Source organism: Mixophyes fleayi, chromosome 1 (assembly GCF_038048845.1).
Source record: "Mixophyes fleayi isolate aMixFle1 chromosome 1, aMixFle1.hap1, whole genome shotgun sequence".
NCBI lineage: Eukaryota > Metazoa > Chordata > Amphibia > Anura > Limnodynastidae > Mixophyes > Mixophyes fleayi.
In genome coordinates this window covers 34512291-34535772 of record NC_134402.1, presented here as the reverse complement: position 1 = coordinate 34535772, position 23482 = coordinate 34512291, and the positions used below count along the sequence as shown (strand labels likewise).

Genomic DNA, 23482 nt, shown 5'->3' with positions numbered 1-23482 from the left:
TTCTCATAGACCAGAACAAAGTGACATTATCTCCTCCTCTTCTAAGTTTACATGAGTTACCTCTTACCATCCCTCATATGCAATGTGCAGGGAAAGATAAGGCCCTCAGCCGCTGCCTCCCCTATGCACTGGCCCTCTGTGCCTTATACTTAATCTAGCTGTCAGCACAAATATCAAGTAGCAGCTCTGTACTATTATACTATGACAGTAATCAAAACAGATTTAGACCAGCATATGGTAACCAATAAATATGACTGCAGGATTTTGTTCAATAATTCCCTAATTTACTATTTTGTGTATAACATACATGGTAAATAATGAATTTGGTTATTTGTGTTCCCACAAAATGATTTCCAGTTTGAACATTGTCACCCCAGAATTGCATTAATATTAATTGGTGTGACCTATGAAGCAGATCAATGGATGCTATACAACATACTTGTCCACTTTTTAAGCCTCTCCATCGGGAGATGAGGTTATGTGACAGGGGGTATAAGGGTGACACCATTGAGTCTCCTTAGCCCCACCCCCAAGCTAAGAAATGCTAAAATTTAGGGCATATCATAGCAGGGGCGGGGCGACGCGATATCACATCATTAAGTCCCACCTCCATCACCTCCAGGAGGATGCCTACTCTTCCGGGAGTCTGGGAGGACTCCTCGAATTTCGGGAGCCTCTCAGAAATTCTGGGAGAGTAGGCAAGTATGCTGCACAACAGGAGTACACAACACCTAGAGCAGCTTTGTATTTAGAATTCCCAGCATGTTCCGCTAGCTAAAGGCTTTCTTAATGGGTAGAGTTTGATCACACTTGTATATTGAGAGGGAAAGTATGGGATAATATGCATTCTTCTCTGTGATTATGGAATAAAACTTTAATTGATAAGGTTTCCCACAACACAAGAAAACTCATAACCAAACCTAATCTCCTGCAACGCTTTATTCTCCCATAACTAAGACAGGTACTGCGTTCTTTTGTTACTTTCAAAATAAAAGCTTTAGACTATATTCATATTTTTGTAAAATGTGTGTTCAGTGATCCTGTCATAAATCAAAACATGTCAAGTATGAACTGAATGAACAGATAAATAAAAATTGATTGACTATATAATGTAATATATTCAGGATCATTACTAAAAGCATTGCAAGTGTATAGCATGGTGCATGCAAAGTGCTCTCCACGCTGCCTGCACATAAAACACTTGGATTGTACTTATGATGGCCGTGACTTTGCACACACATTTATGAAGGCCACTGGTTAAGTTTCCAGTGACAAGGGGCCTTATTCATCAAGGTACGCAAACGCATACACATCTGCTAAACGGGACTTGAGTTACGTAAAACACCACATACGCAGCGCAAACAGAGCAGATACGGCACTCAGAGTCAACTCAATTTCAAACTCCAACGCAAATATAACGGTTTGCGTCACTCAAAGTATGAAACACAGATGCGTATGCGTTTGCGTACCTTGATGAATCAGGCCCAAGGTTAGCATCTACACCACAACCACTTACAACATGAACATGCACTCCAATATGGATCACGTATACATATATATTTTAAGTGATCTAAAAGGGGTGTTGTAGGTAAAAATATGTGGGTTACATTGACGTGTGCATGGCTAATGGGCTTGTAAACAGGGTAAACTGGTAAACCAGGTACTATATGTGACCACTTCAGGACGCTTTTGCTACACATCTTTGTCCCACATCAAGACAGAGTTCTATACACTATGGCAAAGGCTGGCAGCATTATATTTTTCAACAACCTAACAAGTGGCCCTTCCTCTGACAATGGGACCTCCACATTAGCATTAACATATGAGAGATAGAGCCTCGATATCAAATTATTGCTAGTCAAGCTGATTAAAAGAAATCATCATTCACATATGGACTAATCTGCTACATAGACTGTGTGACTGCACTGTGCTCACTCTGTGACATCACCATCCAATCACACACTAACCTGCTACATAGACTGTGTGACTGCACTGCTCTCTCTGTGACATCACCATCCAATCACACACTAACCTGCTACATAGACTATGTGACTGCACCATCCAATCACACACTAACCTGCTACATATGTAGGGATGTCTCCGGGAGCCCTGGAGCCGGTGCCCGGGAAGAGGGCGTAGACCATCACTGTCGCTGCACCCCTGGAGGGGCTGAAGGGTGTCCTGGCAGCTGTGCCCTACAAGCGGGTGGAGAAGTACTCACCGTTCCAGCGATCCAGCGTCGGTAAGTATCGCTTCTTCCTTCTAGGTCCTGTCGGCGGAGGAAGGATGAGCCAATTACGGCTCACCTTTCCCCACTGGCCAATCAGAGGCCGGATACATGAGCCAATCGCGGCTCGCCACCGGGCGTTTGAAAGATTGGTGCCACGGCGAGCTAGTCAGCACTTGCCGCGGCGCCTAGTGATGACACAGCGCCAGCGAGTATATAAACCGCCGGCCGGCGCCATCTTGTTCAGTAGTTCGTCGGCGGAGAAGAGAGAGAGGACGTCGCGGGACGTCCGGAGCGGCGGATCAAGACCAGAAGACGCCGGAAGTGGCAGGGTGCCCTTGTCAGGGCAAGGAGTGACCATGCCACTTATAATCACCACCGCAGACATCGGCGGGGAGCCCTTGTAAGGGCTGGGAGCGCCCTGCCCTTGGAGCAGCTGAAGAGTCAGCGCCGAATCGGAGAAGAGGCGCCGCCGGCTGAAGGCTCTGGAAGCCCGGAAAAGAAGAAGGAAGACGGTGTGGCAAGCAGAGCAGGTGAGTATACTCAGTATAAAGTCGGGCACTAGGCCCGTGACCACTGTCGAGCACAAGGCCCATGGAGCAAGTTAGGGGCACAGGGCCCAGGGATTTGGGCACTAGTCCCCTATGAGGTAGTGGGCAAGTAGCCCATAGAGTTAAACAGGCACAAGGCCCTTAGCTAGATAGTGAGTGGGCATAGGCCCAAGGTGTATAAGGGCACAAGGCCCTTAGTTACTTAGTGGCCTAGAGGCCATAGGAGAGGCCACAGGGCCTGGTCAGGGGGCTATAAGCCCATAGTCTGTGAGGGCCCAAGGCCCTAGTAGTTAGGCAGTGGGCAAGTGCCCAGAGTTAGGAAGGCCACAAGGCCTACTTAGGCAGGGGCTAGTGCCCCTAGGTAGAAGGGCGCCAGGCCCTAGTTAGTGGGCTCAGAGCCCTGAGTTAGAGAGGGGGCTAAGGCCCATAGCCAGAGCGCAAGGCTCTGTAGGCAGCTGGGCAGAGAGGCCCATGGTGTAGGGCATAAGGCCCTGGTGGTGTAATCAGAGGCGTGAGAGCCCTGAGTAGTGTAGGGCGCGGTCCCGTGAGGTGAGTACACTGAGAGTAGAAGGTACAGTAGAGCAGAAGGCTCCTGTTGGTGCTGTAGCAACCGGCTGGTTGGCTAGCAGCTGTGTACTCTGGTGAGTAGCTGGCAAAATACTGTATTACTGTATTTATTATGTCTGTGTGGCGAGTATTGCTTGTATACTGTATTTTTGCTGTGCTACATAATTGTTTCCAGGTGCAAGACGTCAGGCCCCCATTAAAGGTAGGCTCTTGATTCCTGTGTTGTCCTGTACTAACCTGCACTGTGGGGATAAGTGTAGTTACCAGCTTGTACACATAGCTAGGGAAGAGTACACATAGTTTTCCCGTCCCATAGGTCCCTGAAGTTACGCTGGTTTCCAGAGGGGGTGACTGAGTGAGTCAGTGGCAGTGCAGCACAGCTTGATTTAGTTCCAGGGGCAGCCCGTGGTTCTGGTTAAGTGTCCGAAGCCCGAGTTCCGTGCAGGTTCTCTGGCGGTTCCGGGTGGACAGACACGTGATCGATACCTGGGTGGAGGTAGCCGGGTGGTTGAGTTACCATCAGCTGTTCCGTGCAGCAGTCGACGCCCAGGTTAGTGTGGTGTTCTAGTGAGCCTCAGTCAGGCCTTGTGCAGCCGGACCTTAGGATCCGGGGGTGACCCCATAGCAAGAAGACAGTCTTCTTGGTATGACCTGGGTGAGGGGGTTAGGAACCGCCCTCCGGAGTAGTCCGTGAACACCGGCTGGAGTTCCCAGTAGTGAATAGTTCCCATTAGTGCACCACACCTAGTTAGTTATAGTTGTTTAATTTAGTTGCGTTGCCGACCATTAGAGTTCTTAGGGTCGGGTCGCTGTTGTAGTAAGTTTAGCGTTGTGGGTGTACACCTTAGTCTCACTGATAGTGCAGAGGGAGGCTGTGTGTTCCTTATCATCCGCAGGTGTCGGGGAGAAGCAGGAGAACAGGACCGGAAGTGGGAGTGTCCCGGTGAGTATCATGCTCAATTCCCTGTTTCGTTCAGGCCCTCATCGGGAGGTGTGCGAGGAACTTGAGGCGGGACTGTTCCTGGTCTCAAGTGCCTGTAGTCCCCCATGCCTTGGCAAGAGCAAACCGAGGAGGCGGCAAGGGAGCTTTGACTAAGAGTGTCTTTGCTCATTGCCGTGGTCTCGGAAGCCCTTTCCTGGTAGGCACGGTGTAACACACTAACCTGCTACATAGACTGTGTGACTGCACTGCGCTCACTGTGACATCACCATCCAATCACACACTAACCTGCTACATAGACTGTGTGACTGCACTGTGCTCACCCTGTGACATCACCATCCAATCACACACTAACCTGCTACATAGACTGTGTGACTGCACTGCGCTCACTCTGTGACATCACCATCCAATCACACACTAACCTGCTACATAGACTGTGTGACTGCACTGCGCTCACTGTGTGACATCACCATCCAATCACACACTAACCTGCTACATAGACTGTGTGACTGCGCTCACTCTGTGACATCACCATCCAATCACACACTAACCTGCTACATAGACTGTGTGACTGCGCTCACTCTGTGACATCACCATCCAATCACACACTAACCTGCTACATAGACTGTGTGACTGCACTGTGCTCACCCTGTGACATCACCATCCAAACACACAATAACCTGCTACATAGACTGTGTGACTGCACTGCGCTCACTCTGTGACATCACCATCCAATCACACACTAACCTGCTACATCGACTGTGACTGAACTGTGCTCACTCTGTGACATCACCATCCAATCACACACTAACCTGCTACATAGACTGTGTGACTGCACTGTGCTCACCCTGTGACATCACCATCCAATCACACACTAACATGCTACATAGACTGTGTGACTGCGCTCACTGTGACATCACCATCCAATCACACACTAACCTGCTACATAGACTGTGTGACTGCACTGTGCTCACCCTGTGACATCACCATCCAATCACACACTAACCTGCTACATAGACTGTGTGACTGCACTGTGCTCACTGTGTGACATCACCATCCAATCACACACTAACCTGCTACATCGACTGTGACTGAACTGTGCTCACTGTGACATCACCATCCAATCACACACTAACCTGCTACATAGACTGTGTGACTGCACTGCGCTCACTGTGTGACATCACCATCCAATCACACACTAACCTGCTACATAGACTGTGTGACTGCGCTCACTCTGTGACATCACCATCCAATCACACACTAACCTGCTACATAGACTGTGTGACTGCGCTCACTCTGTGACATCACCATCCAATCACACACTAACCTGCTACATAGACTGTGTGACTGCACTGCGCTCACTGTGACATCACCATCCAATCACACACTAACCTGCTACATCGACTGTGTGACTGCACTGTGCTCACCCTGTGACATCACCATCCAATCACACACTAACCTGCTACATAGACTGTGTGACTGCTCTGTGCTCACTCTGTGACATCACCATCCAATCACACACTTACCTGCTACATAGACTGTGTGACTGCACTGTGCTCACTATGTGACATCACCATCCAATCACAGACTAACCTGCTACATAGACTGTGTGACTGCGCTCACTGTGACATCACCATCCAATCACACACTAACCTGCTACATAGACTGTGTGACTGCGCTCACTGTGACATCACCATCCAATCACACACTAACCTGCTACATAGACTGTGTGACTGCACTGTGCTCACTGTGTGACATCACCATCCAATCACACACTAACCTGCTACATAGACTGTGTGACTGCACTGCGCTCACTCTGTGACATCACCATCCAATCACACACTAACCTGCTACATAGACTGTGTGACTGCACTGTGCTCACTGTGTGACATCACCATCCAATCACACACTAACCTGCTACATAGACTGTGTGACTGCGCTCACTCTGTGACATCACCATCCAATCACAGACTAAAATGCTTTATAGATTGTGTGACTGCTCTGCGCCATCACCATCCAATCATAAACCATCCTGCTACATAGACTGTATGACTGTACTGTGCTCACTGTGTGACATGAACCCCAATCTGCACAAACCAAGTCACCAGTTTAAGGAAAAAAAAACTAAATTTGCCCAACTATGCTCAATTTTGACCACCTTACTTCATTACATCACCTTAAACATTCACTTACTGTCAAAGCCCCTCTCACTTCCCTGTAAGCCCTGCTGCTTTCAAGGTCTGCAATTTGGGACTGGTCCTCTGAAATTGGGACAGATGGGAGATATGCTTTGCTCACTCTGTGTAATCAGAATCACTAGGGATATTATCCTGGCAGGAGGGACCGTTCTGACCCCTTTGAAGGTCACACATATTATTAACCTTTATTTAAAATCACCAAAATATTACGCAGCACTTTACAGAGAATATTTAGTCACCCCCATCAGTCCCTACCCTAGTGGAGCTCATGGTCAAAATACTCTACCACAGAAACACACACACACAGTAACATACTACTATTATGTTTTTGGACTGTGGAAGGAAACCGAAGCACCCAGAGGAAACCCAAGCAAACACAGAGAATACATACAATTTCCGCACAGATAGAGTCCTGGTCAGAATAGGACCAATGGCCCCAGCGCTGTGAGGTAACAGTGCTATCTACTGTGGGACCGATGCAGAGTTGAACGAGCGCTCGTTTGCATGGCGTAAATTGTGTGAATTCGCTCTGCACGTGCCCACAAAGAAACCCCGCAAGTACCTACGCCTATGGCAAGCCGCATGCATCCACATTTTTTTCCTGAAGAGGCGTGACGAGGAGGGAAGGGGCAGTATAACATAGGCCAAGTATGGTAAGTATGTGTTCGCAGAATTGCGAGCTGATGCAGACAATTTGTTACTTTCATTCATAGGCGAAAAGGAAGGTTATATCTGCTGTATTATATGAAGCCTAATAGCAAAATCGTTTTTCCCTATGAAAACAAATGTTTGAAAAGTTTTATTGCTGGTTCTATGTATAAGGACCCAAGTACGCCTGCCTTAAACCTGACATTTGCTACAGATGCAGAGTTGGATGCATCTTGAGATAAGGGTTGAAGTGCAATACTTATTTGTGCGCACTTTTTGCCCGTAAATTAAGCCCGGATTGCCAGCACCTCTGCATCAGTCGCTGTGTCACCAAGCTGCCATTCACTCTCCAGTCCCACAAACCAATTTACCATTGACTCATGATGTTCGCTTGTTCAAACTAAGACAAAACAATCAATAAAATAACTATATAAATAAGTACAAACACCCTTGAAATTAGCAGGGTGTATAAAGCTAGTAGTAGTAAAAGTTTTCTTCCTGTAGAACTTTCACCCACAGAGGTTTCTCTATATAATGGACTCTCCTATCATAACCTCACCTCATATCTGCCTTGCGTTATTCTGTGAAATACTTGACAATCCGCTCACAGCAGTTTCGCACTACACCCGGAATAAAATATGATGAGAACACTGAGGTGCTGAAAGATTGTTATCGTTGGTTATTTTAGACGTGCAAATTGGAGTCATTAAATAATTCAAAGTGGGTTCACAAACTGCGTAAATGACATCTATGTGGTATAATGATGACAACCACTCTTAAGCCTTGGTGTTGAGTCATAAATTCATGTGAACTTCAACAGGCAACAGGGCGCTGCTCTCTCCCTAGCGTCCATCAATTTAAACACCGTTGCTTGTTCCTGTGTCACACAGGCTGTGAAGCATCAGTACTTTGTTCTGTGTCCTCTACCAGGTAATGAGAGCACTGCAAGTCCAGTATAACATGCGAATATATATATATATTATATCATATTTTGAAGTATAATGATATTGTGTAACATTTGAAGCTAACAAGCTTGTGAGGTCCTGTTTGCTCTTTGCTGCCCTGCCACATTTAAAGCTGTAGATCAGAGAGAAGCTCAAAGCACTTATGTAACTATGTAGAACAGATAATCTCAGTCCATTCACAGATTGGAAGCAAAAACAGTTATATTATTTTTCTGGAACGGAAAGGATTTTCTTTAGGTGGTTATTATATTACAGTCAATAAAAAAAATAAGTACACTGCACAGAGAAATCATCTATTAACGTGGGGAGGATGAATACTCTTCTCTGTTGTTGCCCCTAATTATTTTCACACAATCCTGGAAATTATCCCTGAAACGTATTCAGCAAGATCTCCCCATTGTAGTGAAGTTCAATATGTGTACCTGTGACCTGATAGATATAGAATGAAGAATGAAGGTATACATTCCGTTCTCCATAGGCTGTAATTGGCTGCAATCAGTGTACACAATAACAGTGTTGCTTCCTATTTAGAATGGCGCCCTCTTCTCCGATGAGCGCAACTCACCAATGACTTTGTCATAAGGTCCCAGGGACGGATTAACCCGAGGGCTAACTGGGCTACAGCCCAGGGGCATCGGGCATCCAGGGGGCCCTTGAAAGAGCTCAGCAGCATTATTGATCGGTCGGGGGCTACGGCGCCCACGGCCCAATCAATGCTGCTGAGCACTCTCACTGCGGTCCTTCCCCGAGGCGCTGTAGTCTCTTTACTGAGGAGATCTTGTGAATCCCACTCTCACGAGATTTCCTCAGTAAAGAGTGTACAGCGCACCGGGGAAGGACTGCAATGCAGGAGGAGGTAAGTGCCTTGGGGACGGCTCGGATCATAGGGGGGGGGGCTCACGGGGGAATGGAGGCCCCCTTAGCCCAGGGGCCTCCATTCCCTTAATCCGGCCCTGTAAGGTCCCAAGTCAAACTGTTGTAAGACGGCAGATGCTGCTTGTGTTGTCTGTTTGTTTTTTTCTTGAAATACAGTGGAGCTGTTCTTAATTAATATCAGGTTATAATTCACTATGCTAGAAACCTTCACATTTGCGGATTAATATTTTATTTGCATAGCGCCAATATTATGCCAGCGCTTTACAAAGAGAGAACTTTATTAAGGCACATCAGTCTCTGGCTGTTTGGAGTTTACAATCTAATCTGCCTACCAATGGTGCACACACAAACACTAGGGACAATTATAGTCAGGAACCAATTAATCCAACGCCCTTGTGGACTGTGGAAGGAAACCTACCTATACAACACTGGGAGAACTTGCAGACTCCGTGCAGCTAGTATCATGACGGTAATTAAAACCCATGGGGCCATCACACAGTGCCACCGTTGTCTTCAAAATGCAGACAAATCCTGCTCTGTATCTATGAAAGATACCTAATGGGAATTATTTTCTGTTTATTTTTACTCACAACCCCCTGATACAAAAGAAGTAGGGAGGAGTGAAGGACACAGAGAGAAGATGGCTACAGACATCAATACCATGACATAAATACCATGATTTCTCTACCAATTGTTACTTTGCTATCATAATGATAGAGCGGCTCATCAAATCTTTGAAAACTGAGTTGTTTTTCCAGTAGTGACCCTCAGAAACTATTGTGGGAATCTTTACATATGACCATGAGCTTTTCATTCATCCTATTTAGTTTATTCAACTCTTAACCTCTAAGAAGTCTAACATAGCCTATTCCAATATATCAATATAGTTTGCTTTGTGGCCATGAGAAAACGTAAATAACATGCTCGAACTTGACCTGAATATGACATCCATTCAATAGTATATAACAAACCATATATATAGTGTACCTTCAATTTGCTCAATAGTCAGTGGATACTTTTATGTGATTAAAAAACATACACAAATGCTTTGTTATATTTGTTATGTGTAGCTGTGTATTCCGATCATGTGTTTATAATAGTATACCAAGGTGCCTTAGTGCACCTGAAAGCTTGAAAAATTATATTTTTATAAGACTATTTTGCATCCATTTTTGGCCATCTGTAAACTTACACAGAACACAATGCTCATGAAACCTTATCAATGCATGATGCTTCAAATGAAAATCAGTTTCTACTGTTATCCAAACTTAGGGCTAGATTTGATAAACTGCGGGTTTGAAAAAGTGGAGATGTTGCCTATAGCAACCAATCAGATTCTAGCTGTCATTTATTTAGTACATTCTACAAAATGACAGCTAGAATCTGATTGGTTGCTATAGGCAACATCTCCACTTTTTAAAACCCGCAGTTTAGTAAATATACCCCTTAGTGTAACTGCACCACTTGGGGTCGCAATTGGGCCACAGCTATCTGTATTGCAACAAATGGGATTTGACTAAGGGATTAACCACTTATTGCCCATTGGCTGTTTACAAACAACCATTCTGGAGAGTCCTCATCTCCGAATGCTGTTCTGGGTGGGAATCCTGTGATGTTACCAGAACATCCACCAAGTCTTATGTAATTTAGGGAATGTAGACCAAAATCAGGTGCTCGCTGCCAGCCTATAATAATCGATCCAGGCAAACAGCTTCTGCTAAGTGCTGGCACTAGGGACCACCTGGAGTTTATTGCGGCACCTGAAGGTCATCCATGGTTTAAATAAAGAAAAAAATGTAAATTAATAAATTCTCCCTAAGACAAATATCTTAATCGTTTTGTAACAATACACATACTAGGTAATTGGTTTGAGAACCTTACATCGCTTTGAGAACCTTACATCGCTTTGAGAACCTTTATCACTTTGAGAACCTTACATCACTTTAAGACTCTTACGTCGCTTTGAGACTCTTACATTGCTTTGAGAACCTCACATCACTTTGAGAACCTTACATCACTTTGAGAACCTTACATCGCTTTGAGAACCTTACATCACTTTGAGAACCTTACATCGCTTTGAGAACCTTACATCACTTTGAGACTCTTACATCACTTTGAGACTCTTACATCACTTTGAGAACCTTACATCGCTTTGAGAACCTTACATCACTTTGAGAATCTTACATCACTTTGAGAACCAGACATCACTTTGAGAACCTTACATCACTTACTTTGATTTGAGAACCTTTAAGATATTCTGTTTTAACAATCACCCAGTGGCACCCAAGTTTGAATGCAACCAAACAATCCAACTAAAGGGTCATTTTAATAAATCATGCGTAGGAGAAGCAACTATTAAAATATGGTTTACCTTTAGCCCCCCACATACTGGGCAAGCTGCAAATAGGGCTCTTGTGATGCCAGGTTGGGGACTGCAGATTTCACAAGTTTCACTTGTCCCTGCAGCTGCCAAGTCACTTCCTTTTGGTTCCATCCCCTGTGGTTTTGTAGCTGTCCACTTTGGAACAAAATCCACATATGTCTCATCGCCTGAGTCTTTGCTTTCTTGGTGTAAAGATGTGGTTATTGCATCCACATGGGGTATTAACAGCTTAGCATCACTAGTGCTTTGAGTTCCTTGTGCCTGGTCCTTGGGTAATGTGGAATCTGAACTCTTGTATTGAGTTTCTCTAGCAGCTGCCTGTAGTACACTTCGGGGTGTGTCATATAGATGTCTGACAGAGGCAGGAATCTGGTATTCAGACCCTCTCTGTGGATCAGCATGCTGGCATGTGCATAGATTCTGATCTGTAGCCATGGTCAATGGTAAGCTAAGCAACGATCCAAACTCCTCACCGTGGCAAATGTCCAAGCTCTCAGCATAGGAAGAGAAGCTCCCAGAGTAGGAAGAGTGACTACCCGTAGCAATCCCACTGTCAGAAGAGCTTTGACGGCCTATTTCCTGCAAATGTCTAGATGGCGCAGGCTTAGGAGGCGGCTTGGATACACGGAGGGCTTCGGCATAAGCTTTATCTTCTCCGAGATGAATGCCTTTTGCTGCAGCCATTCCATGACTTTCGGCAGAGGTGCTGGCAGAGGAAGGGTCTGCCCAAATCGTCAGCCTGCTTCCAGCACTGGCATCTGAGTGGCTGGTGTCCGAAGAGGAGCTGGATATACTTCTGTCATCCCCTGAAATATATGAAATTATTTAAATTATTTATCCTTCAGAAATAGACAAGGTCAAGTAGAACCATATATTCTACAAGATGCCGCAACAATTTTTGCAGCATGGACTCTACTTCAAGTGCTCAGAGGAAAACATAGAAACATAATGGAGGAGATTTACAAAGCGCACCAGATCAGTCAAATGAGAAATTATTTATGTAAACCTCAGACATGGTGAGAATTGGTATGTAGAGTGCATGGATAGTCGCATACACTTAAGAAACGCATTATTAAATTCAGGGAAACTTTGTCACAGATGTTTAGCAAAAGTATAAGGAAGAGAAAGCCCCAAATTAATTGGCAACTATTTAGGGTCAAAAAAAGATCATGGTAGATCATGTCAAACAAACCTAAGGGACTTCTTAAGTGATACATTGGGGTGGATCAGTGGATATAGCTTATTTAGAATTCTGCCCATTATAATAAAAGGGAAAAACACAATTTAAAGTTAAACTAATTGAAAAAAAAAACTTAATTCACAACTTTATTAAATGTAAAAATAGCTTTAAAATCTTCTAAATCTCCAAAATAGACCCACCTGCACACTAGTGCTGACCACTGCAAAATATTCAAACCTGAGATTCCTCTTCACCGGCATCCAATCACAAACATTTTGCCACTCTGGGTGCTTGTGATTGGCTGGCAGCAAGGAGGGTACCTAGATTCCTGGCATTGACCATTTGTTGGCAACCACAATTATTGTTGGTTTTGTTTTGTGTGGAATTCTTGACTATGAGAGATCAGGAAATAAAAACAATTTTTTTAGATTATATAAATTAGGGTTTTTGAGAGTCTCTTATTCAATTCAAATTTATTTCACATTTAAAAAATTTAGGGTTTTGCAGAGTATTGTATGAAATTAAAGTTTATTTGAAAATTGTATGTGGGGTGGAAGGGTTGAGGGGGTTTGTCTATTGGTATAATGGCCAGCCTGCTAGACATTATATTGGGACCACTGGGTCAGCACAGGTCAAAGATGTTGGGGAGACCCCCAATGATTTTACCGCAGGGCTGGTAGCCTTTTGGATGGGGTAACACTTGTTTCTGCTATATTGCATTCCAAGGCACAAAGTATTGACACATACTTCCAATACACATATTATATGTGTACTTTTTTCACTCATGGTTAAAATAAAATATATATACATAAAAATATAGATATATTTTCAAGATATATTTTATTAAAAAGGGGAAGAATAATTTGAAAAACTTTGAGCCTATTTAATTAATTTCAAAACAGGTCTGGCACTAGCTCTTAGGCCACCATAGATGGTCACTCCCAAGCAAATAGTGCCCCCATCCACAATTTGGTTTTGAGTTCCCACCCGATGCTTCTTACCTTAGCAGGTGGGGGTGTAGGCAGCATGATCTGCTTCTCAGAGTAGGAATGTGGTGGCATCATAGCGCCCCCCTCCCATTCCACCACACACATGGAGTAGCAGCAACTTCATAGGTAAGACGTTGCCGGCTGCTTCTCCTCCATGTCAGCAGCCTATCACTTCACTGAGAACTAGTGGTATTACTGAGGCATAAGGCATTAGGTACTTCATGCCTCAAATAATGTCATAAATTCTTAGTGCATTGATAGGCTACATTTACATGAGTAAACCAATTGGCTGCCACTGCTCTATGTAGACCAGAGGTACACATTCATTCTCCTGAGCCTAGCCTACCTCCCAGGCTATGATGAGAGAGCAGGCTGAGTCGTTTTTCCAACTGCAGAGTCTCGTGGGCCACTCTTTCCTCCATGTAGGCAGGGTTTAAATTCGGATCTTAAATTTAAAAAAAATATATAACTAGTTAGTCATTTTTCCTATTGCAATCAATAACCAATTCTAAGTAGATTAATTGCTTGCAAAGAACAATATCTTCCCAAAATCATCTGCGATCAGTAGTTTAGGAGTATTATAGATATTTGTGGTACAATGTTCCATAGGCCCCATTAATGAAACAATTCAGCAGTAAAAAGATGAATTACATGAATTAATAGCGATTGTTTCTGCATATCTCACAGAGTAATAGATCTGACAGGAAAAGTGTGATTTATTCCATACGTTCATGATACTCAAAGTAAATAATTGTTAAGCTATAATTAGCTTTTAATTTTTCTGATAGTTCCTCTTAACAATAGCTTGTAATTGCGACAACACACAATATTATTGCTGTGGCATTTCATCTGAGAAATATACATTTTAATTATAGGGCAGACATGTCAAACATGTTTTATGGAGGCCTAATGCTCCTTCTAAGAATCTCAATTAAACTTTTTTAATTATTTTACACCACAATAACAGTGAATTTCCTGTAAATATTTAGCAATTTGCCTAATTGTTCTAATAATGTTTTATGGTGGTTCTTTGTAACACATTGACATGTAGCAAATAGTTAAAAATCTAAATGATAAATGCAGAGTAAATAAATATTATTACTATAGAACACCTTTTTTAACCCCAAATAAAATTCAGCATTTATTAAAACAGAGTTTTCTGTTACAGCCCTCAATGCTTACCATTAGGCAGAAGCGCTCAAACCCAGTCCTCAAGAGCTGCCAACAGGTCATGTTTTCAGGATTTCTGGTTGTAGAAACAGGTGGGATAACTACAGACCCAGGAAAATAGATTAACCCCCCTGTGCATAAAGAAATCCTGAAAACATGAACTGTTGGTAGCTCATGAGGACTGCGTTTGGGCACCTCTAAAATAGAGGATATTCTATTTTATCTCAGCTGGGCAAGCAGTGATATAGCTGCTCTCATGTGCCTTAGTAATACAGCCACTTTTAACATTGTCTAAACCAGTGTTGGCTAACCTGTGACATTCCAGGTGTTGAGAAACTACAAGTCCCAGCATACCCTTCCAGCAATGAGCTGCTATAGATTGGCAAAGCATGCTGGGACTTGTAGTTTCACAACACCTGGGTGTAAATGTATCAATTTGCGGGTTCTTCAACACCCGCGTGTTCAGCCTCTTCCGCGATTAAATTTCAAGCGGCGCTGCATTGTAAAGGGAAGTTAACCCTTTACAATGCAGCGCCGCTTGAAATTTAATCGCGGAAGAGGCTAAACACGCGGGTGTTGAAGAACCCGCAGATTGATACATTTACCCCCTGGAGTGTCACAGGTTAGCCAACACTAGTCTAAACCATAAATTTGTTATTTTTTTATTTTTTATGGTTTGGCCTGCTTGGAGGTGTGGCCTAATTGGAGGTGTGACCTAATTGGAGGTGTGGCCTAATTGGAGGTGTGGCCTATTTTCCCATTAGGAATGTTGTGAGGTAAACTAAAGATATAATAGGCAAGCTATAGTTCAGGCATTTAAGGAAAGAGTGATAAGGGGGGTTCTGCATTCAAATGAGGAAGTGAACCCCAAAAGGCTAACATTATAGTGGGTAGCACGCCAATACCCAAGCTAGTGTGAAAAATAAAACACCTGAGTCTAAACAATTGTTACAATTTTTATTACAAAGCTCCCTTTCTTTGTATGCTAATATAACATGGATACAAGTGAACATTTCCATGGAATTCTAAACAAGAAACAAAATAAATCCAATTAAAACTAGCTTCTGCATTGAGTTCTATTAATAGCAGGTGGTAATTCTTCTAGAATGTTCCGTTCTTCATTTATTTACTTTACACCCCCCCCCCCTCGGTTTCTTCGTGTGCAACCTTACACCCATTAGGACACTGAGACTTCAGTATGTATATACATATTTATAATTGGCTTTGCAGAGCATACCGAGGCACAAGGTATTAGCACATAGTTCCCATACACTGATCAGGCTACTTGTTTTGCTGAACGCCTTCAAGTACACAATTTGCAGGATGAAGCTATGGTTAAAAAAATATATATATATATTTTTAAGATATATTTTATTAATTAGGGGAAGAATAATCTGATACATTTTGAGTCTATTTAATGTAGTGTTGCTGAACCTAATTATAAAGCGAAGACATGTAATTGTTAACTATGTATAAAAATTGTTCAGCGCTTCATTAACCAGAGCACAGTATCTGAGTTAAACGTGCACCGCAATGCAGAATGATCTTAGTCGTTCCGCTACCTGAGTATTGTGAGTTTGTTTAATATTAAATCTACCAGCAAAGTAGAAACAGCCCTTGATTTTGCCCACTCAGGACAAAGTGTTGCACCATTGGGGATACATCAAGTCAGGATTAGGCCATTCACAATCTCTGTTCCCTAAATAGAAGGACTAATCTTCCAATAGTCCTGACTGTCATGACGGACAGTCCCCTAATATACAGAGTGTCACGTCTGAAGCAGGACAGTTAGGATGGAGATAGAAACTGTTCATTTAAACTTTTGCAACAAGAAAATGTCATTTTGTTAATTAATTTGCTTAGTTTTGCTGCCTCCACGAGTCTCCCTCAGGTTGTCTGATGGCAGGAGCACCCCAGCCGCAAAACGTCCTTTATCAATTAAATGTACACAGTTTGTGGACAGATGATTCCAGGGGAGAGACACAGGACACAGTACTGCAGCTTGATAAAGAGATTCTATAGTGTGGAAAGTTCTGTCATTAAATTCAGCACCTGATATTTTCTTACATATAACAACCAGTACATTCGTTTCTTTTATGCAGGCTGGAAGCGTTGGAGGTTGAGGCCATAACACAACAAAAGAGACCTGAAGGCAACAAACACGTTTGTTTGTTACCGATGCTGGATTCCAACTCCTCCAACTACCTCGTTCTCTCTGTTCCAGATGTCAGGGGTTGTGTGGGAAACTGATCTCACATTAAGGAGGTTAAACTGGATTCCTGGAATCACTGCAGTGTGACTGAGGGGCCTATTTAACAAATGGAGATAAAACCCTAGATTCTGCTAATTTGTGCTGGATTTAGAGATTCTACCTATTTAACAATGACCCCGAGCTGGTGAAGGCTACTGCCACTCTCATCCTATGGTCATCTCCATCTCAGGATGATGATAGACAGACAGATAGATATGAGGTAAGTAGATAGATAGATAGATAGATAGATAGATAGATAGATAGATAGATAGATAAATATTAGATAGATATGAGGTAGATAGATAGATAGATCGATAGATAGATAGAAAGATAGATAGATAGATAGATAGATAAATATTAGATAGATATGAGGTAGATAGATAGATAGATCGATAGATAGATAGATAGATATGATGTAGATAGATAGATAGATAGATAGATAGATAGATAGATAGATATGATGTAGATAGATAGATAGATAGATAGATAGATATGATGTAGATAGATAGATAGATAGATAGATAGATAGATAGATAGATAGATATGATGTAGATAGATAGATATAGAGATATGATGTAGATAGATAGATAGATAGATAGATAGATAGATAGATAGATATGATGTAGATAGATAGATAGATAGATAGATAGATAGATAGATAGATAGATATGATGTAGATAGATAGATAGATAGATAGATAGATAGATAGATAGATATGATGTAGATAGATAGATATATAGATATGATGTAGATAGATAGATAGATAGATAGATAGATAGATAGATATGATGTAGATAGATAGATATATAGATATGATGTAGATAGATAGATATATAGATATGATGTAGATAGATAGATAGATAGATAGATAGATAGATAGATAGATATGATGTAGATAGATAGATAGATAGATAGATAGATAGATAGATATGATGTAGATAGATAGATATATAGATATGATGTAGATAGATAGGTATGAGATCATCATCATCATCATCGGTTATTTATATAGCGCCACTAATTCCGCAACGCTGTACAGAGAACTCATTCACATCAGTCCCTGCCCCATTGGAGCTTAAAGTCTACATTCGCTAACAAAGACACACACACACACACACACACACACACAGACAGAGAGACTAGGGTTAATTTTTTTGATAGCAGCCAATTAACCTACTAGTATGTTTTTGGAGTGTGGGAGGAAACTGGAGCACCCGGAGGAAACCCACGCAAACACGGGGAGAACATACAAACTCTACACAAATAGATAGATAGACAGATATATATGAGATAGATAGATAGATAGATAGATAGATAGATAGATAGACATGAAGTAGATAGATAGATAGATATGAGATAGATAGATAGATAGATAGATAGATAGATAGATAGATATGAGATAGATAGATAGATAGATAGATAGATAGATAGATAGATAGATAGATAGATAGATAGTTCAGGCTTCCAGTTCTACTGCAGATATGTCAACCAGGACACGCAGGTGCACAGGGACCCAGCTATGGCTGGTAATGTGGTTAGAGTACTCTTATCTCCGCCAGTCGGTATCGTCAGGGAGCTGAGCGTTACTCCACTGCCCCGGAGAAGTTTTCTTCTTAAATTGGGTGATAGAATATTTCCTATCAGTGATAACAAATCTTCCATATCGCATAGTCATAAATAGACCACTATTTCACAAAATATTTATTCACCCTTTGTGGGTTACCCACTTAAATGCAAATGAAGGTAGCCATAGTTAACGCTTAGAACAATGACCGATATAAGAAAACACGGGCCATTCTCACACCATTCAAGGACAAACAGACTGAAAATGCCACATATTGCCTTCCAATGTAATCTACAGTATATTCAAGCAGCAATGTGCGGTTTTCCTATGTTCCACATTGTCGCTAATCCACAAAATGCAAACAAGTCCAGAACCACTTTGCTATGTTACTTTGTATTTTGTATGTTAACCTGGTAGCAGTGGGCGCAGCCCAAACGGGCCTTTGGTTGGAGAGATGCCACGGACGATGCAGTCAAAGAGGAAACTGATCTGATCGCCTTCCGTACAAGACAGGAAAAACACACCGGCCCCTGGGAAGAAATCACATACAAAAGCGTTATCAGTTTAGGCAGAGAATCTGTGCAGTTAAACAGGACACATTCACCAAAACCCTCAATTCTTATACGTATAAATAATACATTACAGCAAGAATGCTTCAGGCAATTTGTTTTCTGTAGTTAATTTAAATTAATTTATGGAAGTTATTTGCTTGTTTTATCAACACATTCAGTTTTCCAGAACAGCTATTAAAAACGGATTTTTATTTGGTTATTATGTTTTCCAACCAGAAAAGACATTTTACAATAAAGACTATTTGTTGCTACACTACGATTATTTGTAAACTCACAATCAAATGCAAAATTTACATATAAATTTGAATATTATGGAACATTTATTTTGTTTATGCACAAACTTCCCATAAATACATACATACACATATATATACATAAACATACATACATACATACATACTATACATGCATAAATATCTCACTTTTATACTTACACTTTGTATTTTTGAAAAACAAACAAGGGTTAGAAACACATTTAGGGGTAAATGTATCAAGCTGAGAGTTTTCCGGCGGGTTTGATAAACCAATCAGATTCTTATTTCAATTATATTCAATTTTAGGACTAGGGATTATAAAGAGGATTTACTGACTAAATCTGAAAATACAGTCCATTTATGGGATAAAAATATTATGACCTCCTAGAAAAAAGAGATATCACGGAAGGGAACAAATAGACATGAGTGGGCTTTTTTTGTCTCAATATAATGTAGCACATAAGCAGATAGAGAATATATTCTATAAGCATTGGCAAATTTTGAAAAAAGATCCTATTATAGGTTGTAACCTTCCAGATGCACCTAATTTTGTGTACAGAAGGGCACCTAATATTAAAGACCAAATTGTGAGGAGTGTTACTTTCGAAGTTGGTCAACCTTATGTAAAAAGTGTTGGTTTCTATAGATGTGGTTTATGTGTAATGTGTAAGAACACTCCCTCTAGCTGTATGAAATTAGAAACCTTTACAAGAGATAACTATACTTACCGCATTCATCAGTTTATAACATGCAATATGACTAACGTCATATATGCTATTAAATGTTCCTGTCACCTTTTGTATATAGGGAGGACCACTGGACCCCTTAAAACTCGGTTAAGGGAACATGTGAATAACATCAAAAAAGGCCTTGAAACTCATACTTTAAGTGATCACTTCAAAAAGATACATAACTGCAATCCCAAACATATTGTCAATTTTTGGGGGATAGAACAGATCCAACCACATTGGAGATATAAAAACATGCTCCAAAGACTAGCACAGTCAGAGATGAGATGGATATTTAAATTGAAAACCTTGACCCCTAGGGGGCTTAATGCCGACTTTGAGTTGAAATGGTTTATATGAAAGTTTATTAATAACACCTGGGGGTAAATGTATCAAGCTGAGAGTTTTCCGGCGGGTTTGAAAAACCAATCAGATTCTAGCTATCATTTATTTAGTACATTCTGCAAAATGATAGCTAGAATCTGATTGGTTGCTATAGGCAACATCTCCACTTTTCAAACCCGCCGGAAAACTCTCAGCTTGATACATTTACCCCCTGGTCGCAAGAACTAATATTTTATGTGCATAGCAAAGGATATATTCTCTCTAAGTGGTTTGCTTAGACCTACATTGCTATGTATTAATGTTGTATTATTACATGCATGAGTGAGATGTGGCTTTTTGCCTCCTTTCCTTCCTTTTATTATAAGGTCATCATTAGTAAATTGTGATCCATGTATTAGTTAACTGACATGTGTTTTATGTTTATATGTTTTATGACCCATACATCTTTATCTTTTAATGTTTACCCACCGAGGACCTGTACAATCTATTGGCTATCATGGATATTGCTATTGGACCTTGCATGCATATCCTGGGAGTTGATAATTTAAGCCTTTTGAGGGTGGAGATCCGGAGCTCCTAATACTGGACATGCGAACTATGAACTTTAGAGATCTGCACTGTGAACTCGTTGATGTGTTTAGTGCGCATGCTTTGAGAACGGATAATCCAAGCCTCGTTTTAATACCAACTCAGATTTCCGGATTTGTTGTGACGGATCGTGATTGGTTAGGAGGATCACATGACCGGATGTTTTAGGTTTAAAAGGACTTTGATACAGCTTTGCCCGCTACCTTGATAAAGAATCTCTGATTCGAAACGCGTTGGAACTGCGGGGAAGCGGCTTCTAAGGACTACCTGGGAATACACTCTTTGACTGTCTGTGAGTCCATGGGAATCGGTTTGGTCATCTATGTGATACATGCTGTATTTATTTTCCCTTGTGGTACGCTCCTGGAAGCACATCATTCCTTGTTATATTATATTGTATTTTATAATAAATGATATCATGCTATGATCTTTTATTATTTTTGTATACTCTACGTTGGAGGCTTCCTGTGGAGAATTACCATTCAACCATCAGATGTGATTAGATGTGCCTATGTTCAAGAATCCATACTGTAAGCGCATTACCTACGGGGATTCCTTCACGTAGTTTATTGAGTGTTTACCTTTTCACACACTTGGAAGAGGGATCCTATTTATAGGACTATCTTCATTCTGTTCGGACAATATTGCCCTATGTATGTTTTTATTTGTTACAGCAGTTCATCTTGTGATGCTGGCAATTGTATTTGTGTGATCCATCCAGCGCCGTAAGTTGCAATTTTACTCTCTAGCTATCATTTATTTAGTACATTCTACAAAATGATAGTTAGAATCTGATTGGTTGCTGTAGGCAACATCTCCACTTTTCAAACCCGCCGGAAAACTCTCAGCTTGATACATTTACCCCTTAGTATTATATAACGCTCACATAAACATATAACAAGAACTTCTCTATAATCTTAAAATAGGTATTTGATTCTATAATAAATATTATAAGCATATACCTACAAAGAACATTTTAGAAAATTAAATTTCAATGAGGCAATTTACAATAACAAATAATCTCTCTGAATTAAATTTGAATTATATATCTCTAAATCCTTAAATCCATCATATAATTTCTCTCTTTTTTTTCTTTTGAAAACCAAAATCCAATAAAACAACTATAGATCATTCTCGATATGTTAATCCAGGTGGATCAGTGGTCCAAATAATAGCAAAAGTAGCTGTTTTGTTGCTGAGGTTGCAAGAGTCTAGGAGTCTGGCATCACATGCCACCTAAACCATAGTTGCCAACATTGGCAACTTGTGGTCCGGGAGGCCGGTCGTTAGCCCTGCACCCAAGGTAGTCATCACTTTTTCGGCCAATAAAAATAGGAGGTGGGGCCCCAATGACGCATATACGGCTCACTAAGCTCCGCCTCCTCCGTTTAATTTGTAGAGCCGGCCAGGAACTACAAGGCAGCACTAGTAGATACATGTAAACTACTGTTATTATGCTATTAAAAATAATAATATTGCAATGAAATAAGCAAAAAATGAAATAAAAATTAATGAAATAAAAATGCAGCTTAGCACATAGTGTGGGGAGACTATTGATGTGAGCATGGGGACAGTGGGTATGAGGACATACATTTTAACTGGGGCACTTGGGCCCTTAAGTCATGAGTTCGATTCCCGACCACAACCTTATCTGTGTGGCGTTTGTATGTTCCCCCCGTGTTTGCGTGGCTTTCTTCTGGGTGCTCCGGTTTCCTCCCACACTCCAAAAACATACTGGTAGGTTAATTGGCTGCTATTAAATTGATCCTAGTCTCTCTCGGTCTGTGTCTGTCTATGTATGTTAGGGAATTTAGACTGTAAGCTCCAATGGGGCAGGGACTGATGTGAGTGAGTTCTCTGTACAGCGCTGCAGAATTAGTGGTGCTATATAAATAGCTGATGATGCCGATATAAGCAAGTTAAAGACTACCATGTGAACACTAGGACACTTTGGGAGGAATACCGTTGCGAGCTAAAAACCGAAGTTGAAATTACCGTATTAACGGTAATTATGCAAATTATTACTTTTTACAGTAACACGCCCAATTGAATTCCCCCCTTTGAAACTCCATTCTGGTAAACAGCCCTCACATCAAATCTAGTTTAGATGAGATCTGTTTAGTTATTGTTACATAAACTTTTTTCAAAATATGGAATTCTGCACTTAATTAAAGCTGGTTCAGATGAGACACCAGTTTAAATGTTATACATTTACGAGTACATTTCTAAAAATGTGATTTTGCATCCACTATCAATACGATGACAAATTTATGACCAATAAAATACTAATAAAAGAAACACATTAATCTTGTTTCTTAAACCAGGAGTGATAAAACCAATGCTGTCTCCTATACACTGCAGTTATAAGGTATTGTACTGTTCAATAATTACTGTTATTTGTTTGTTAACATTTATGGCCTAATATAATAGGGAATACCATCAAAAATTCCACAGAAATGGCCAGACATCCGTTTGCTCAACCACTC

The 23482-nt window shown here is 41.3% G+C and overlaps 1 protein-coding gene across 2 annotated transcripts in view; it reads right to left on the bottom strand.

Moving 5' to 3' along the window:
* DOK7 (docking protein 7) overlaps nucleotides 1-23482 on the bottom strand; it is a 129086-nt gene that overhangs the window by 33085 nt on the left and 72519 nt on the right. For both annotated transcript variants that reach the window (XM_075194363.1, XM_075194364.1), the window contains 3 exons: nucleotides 18920-19039; nucleotides 13871-13969; nucleotides 11344-12161 (listed from right to left, as the gene is read on the bottom strand). In XM_075194363.1, coding sequence (XP_075050464.1) covers nucleotides 11344-12161; nucleotides 13871-13969; nucleotides 18920-19039 — 1037 coding nt within the window. The remainder of the gene's footprint in view (nucleotides 1-11343; nucleotides 12162-13870; nucleotides 13970-18919; nucleotides 19040-23482) is intronic.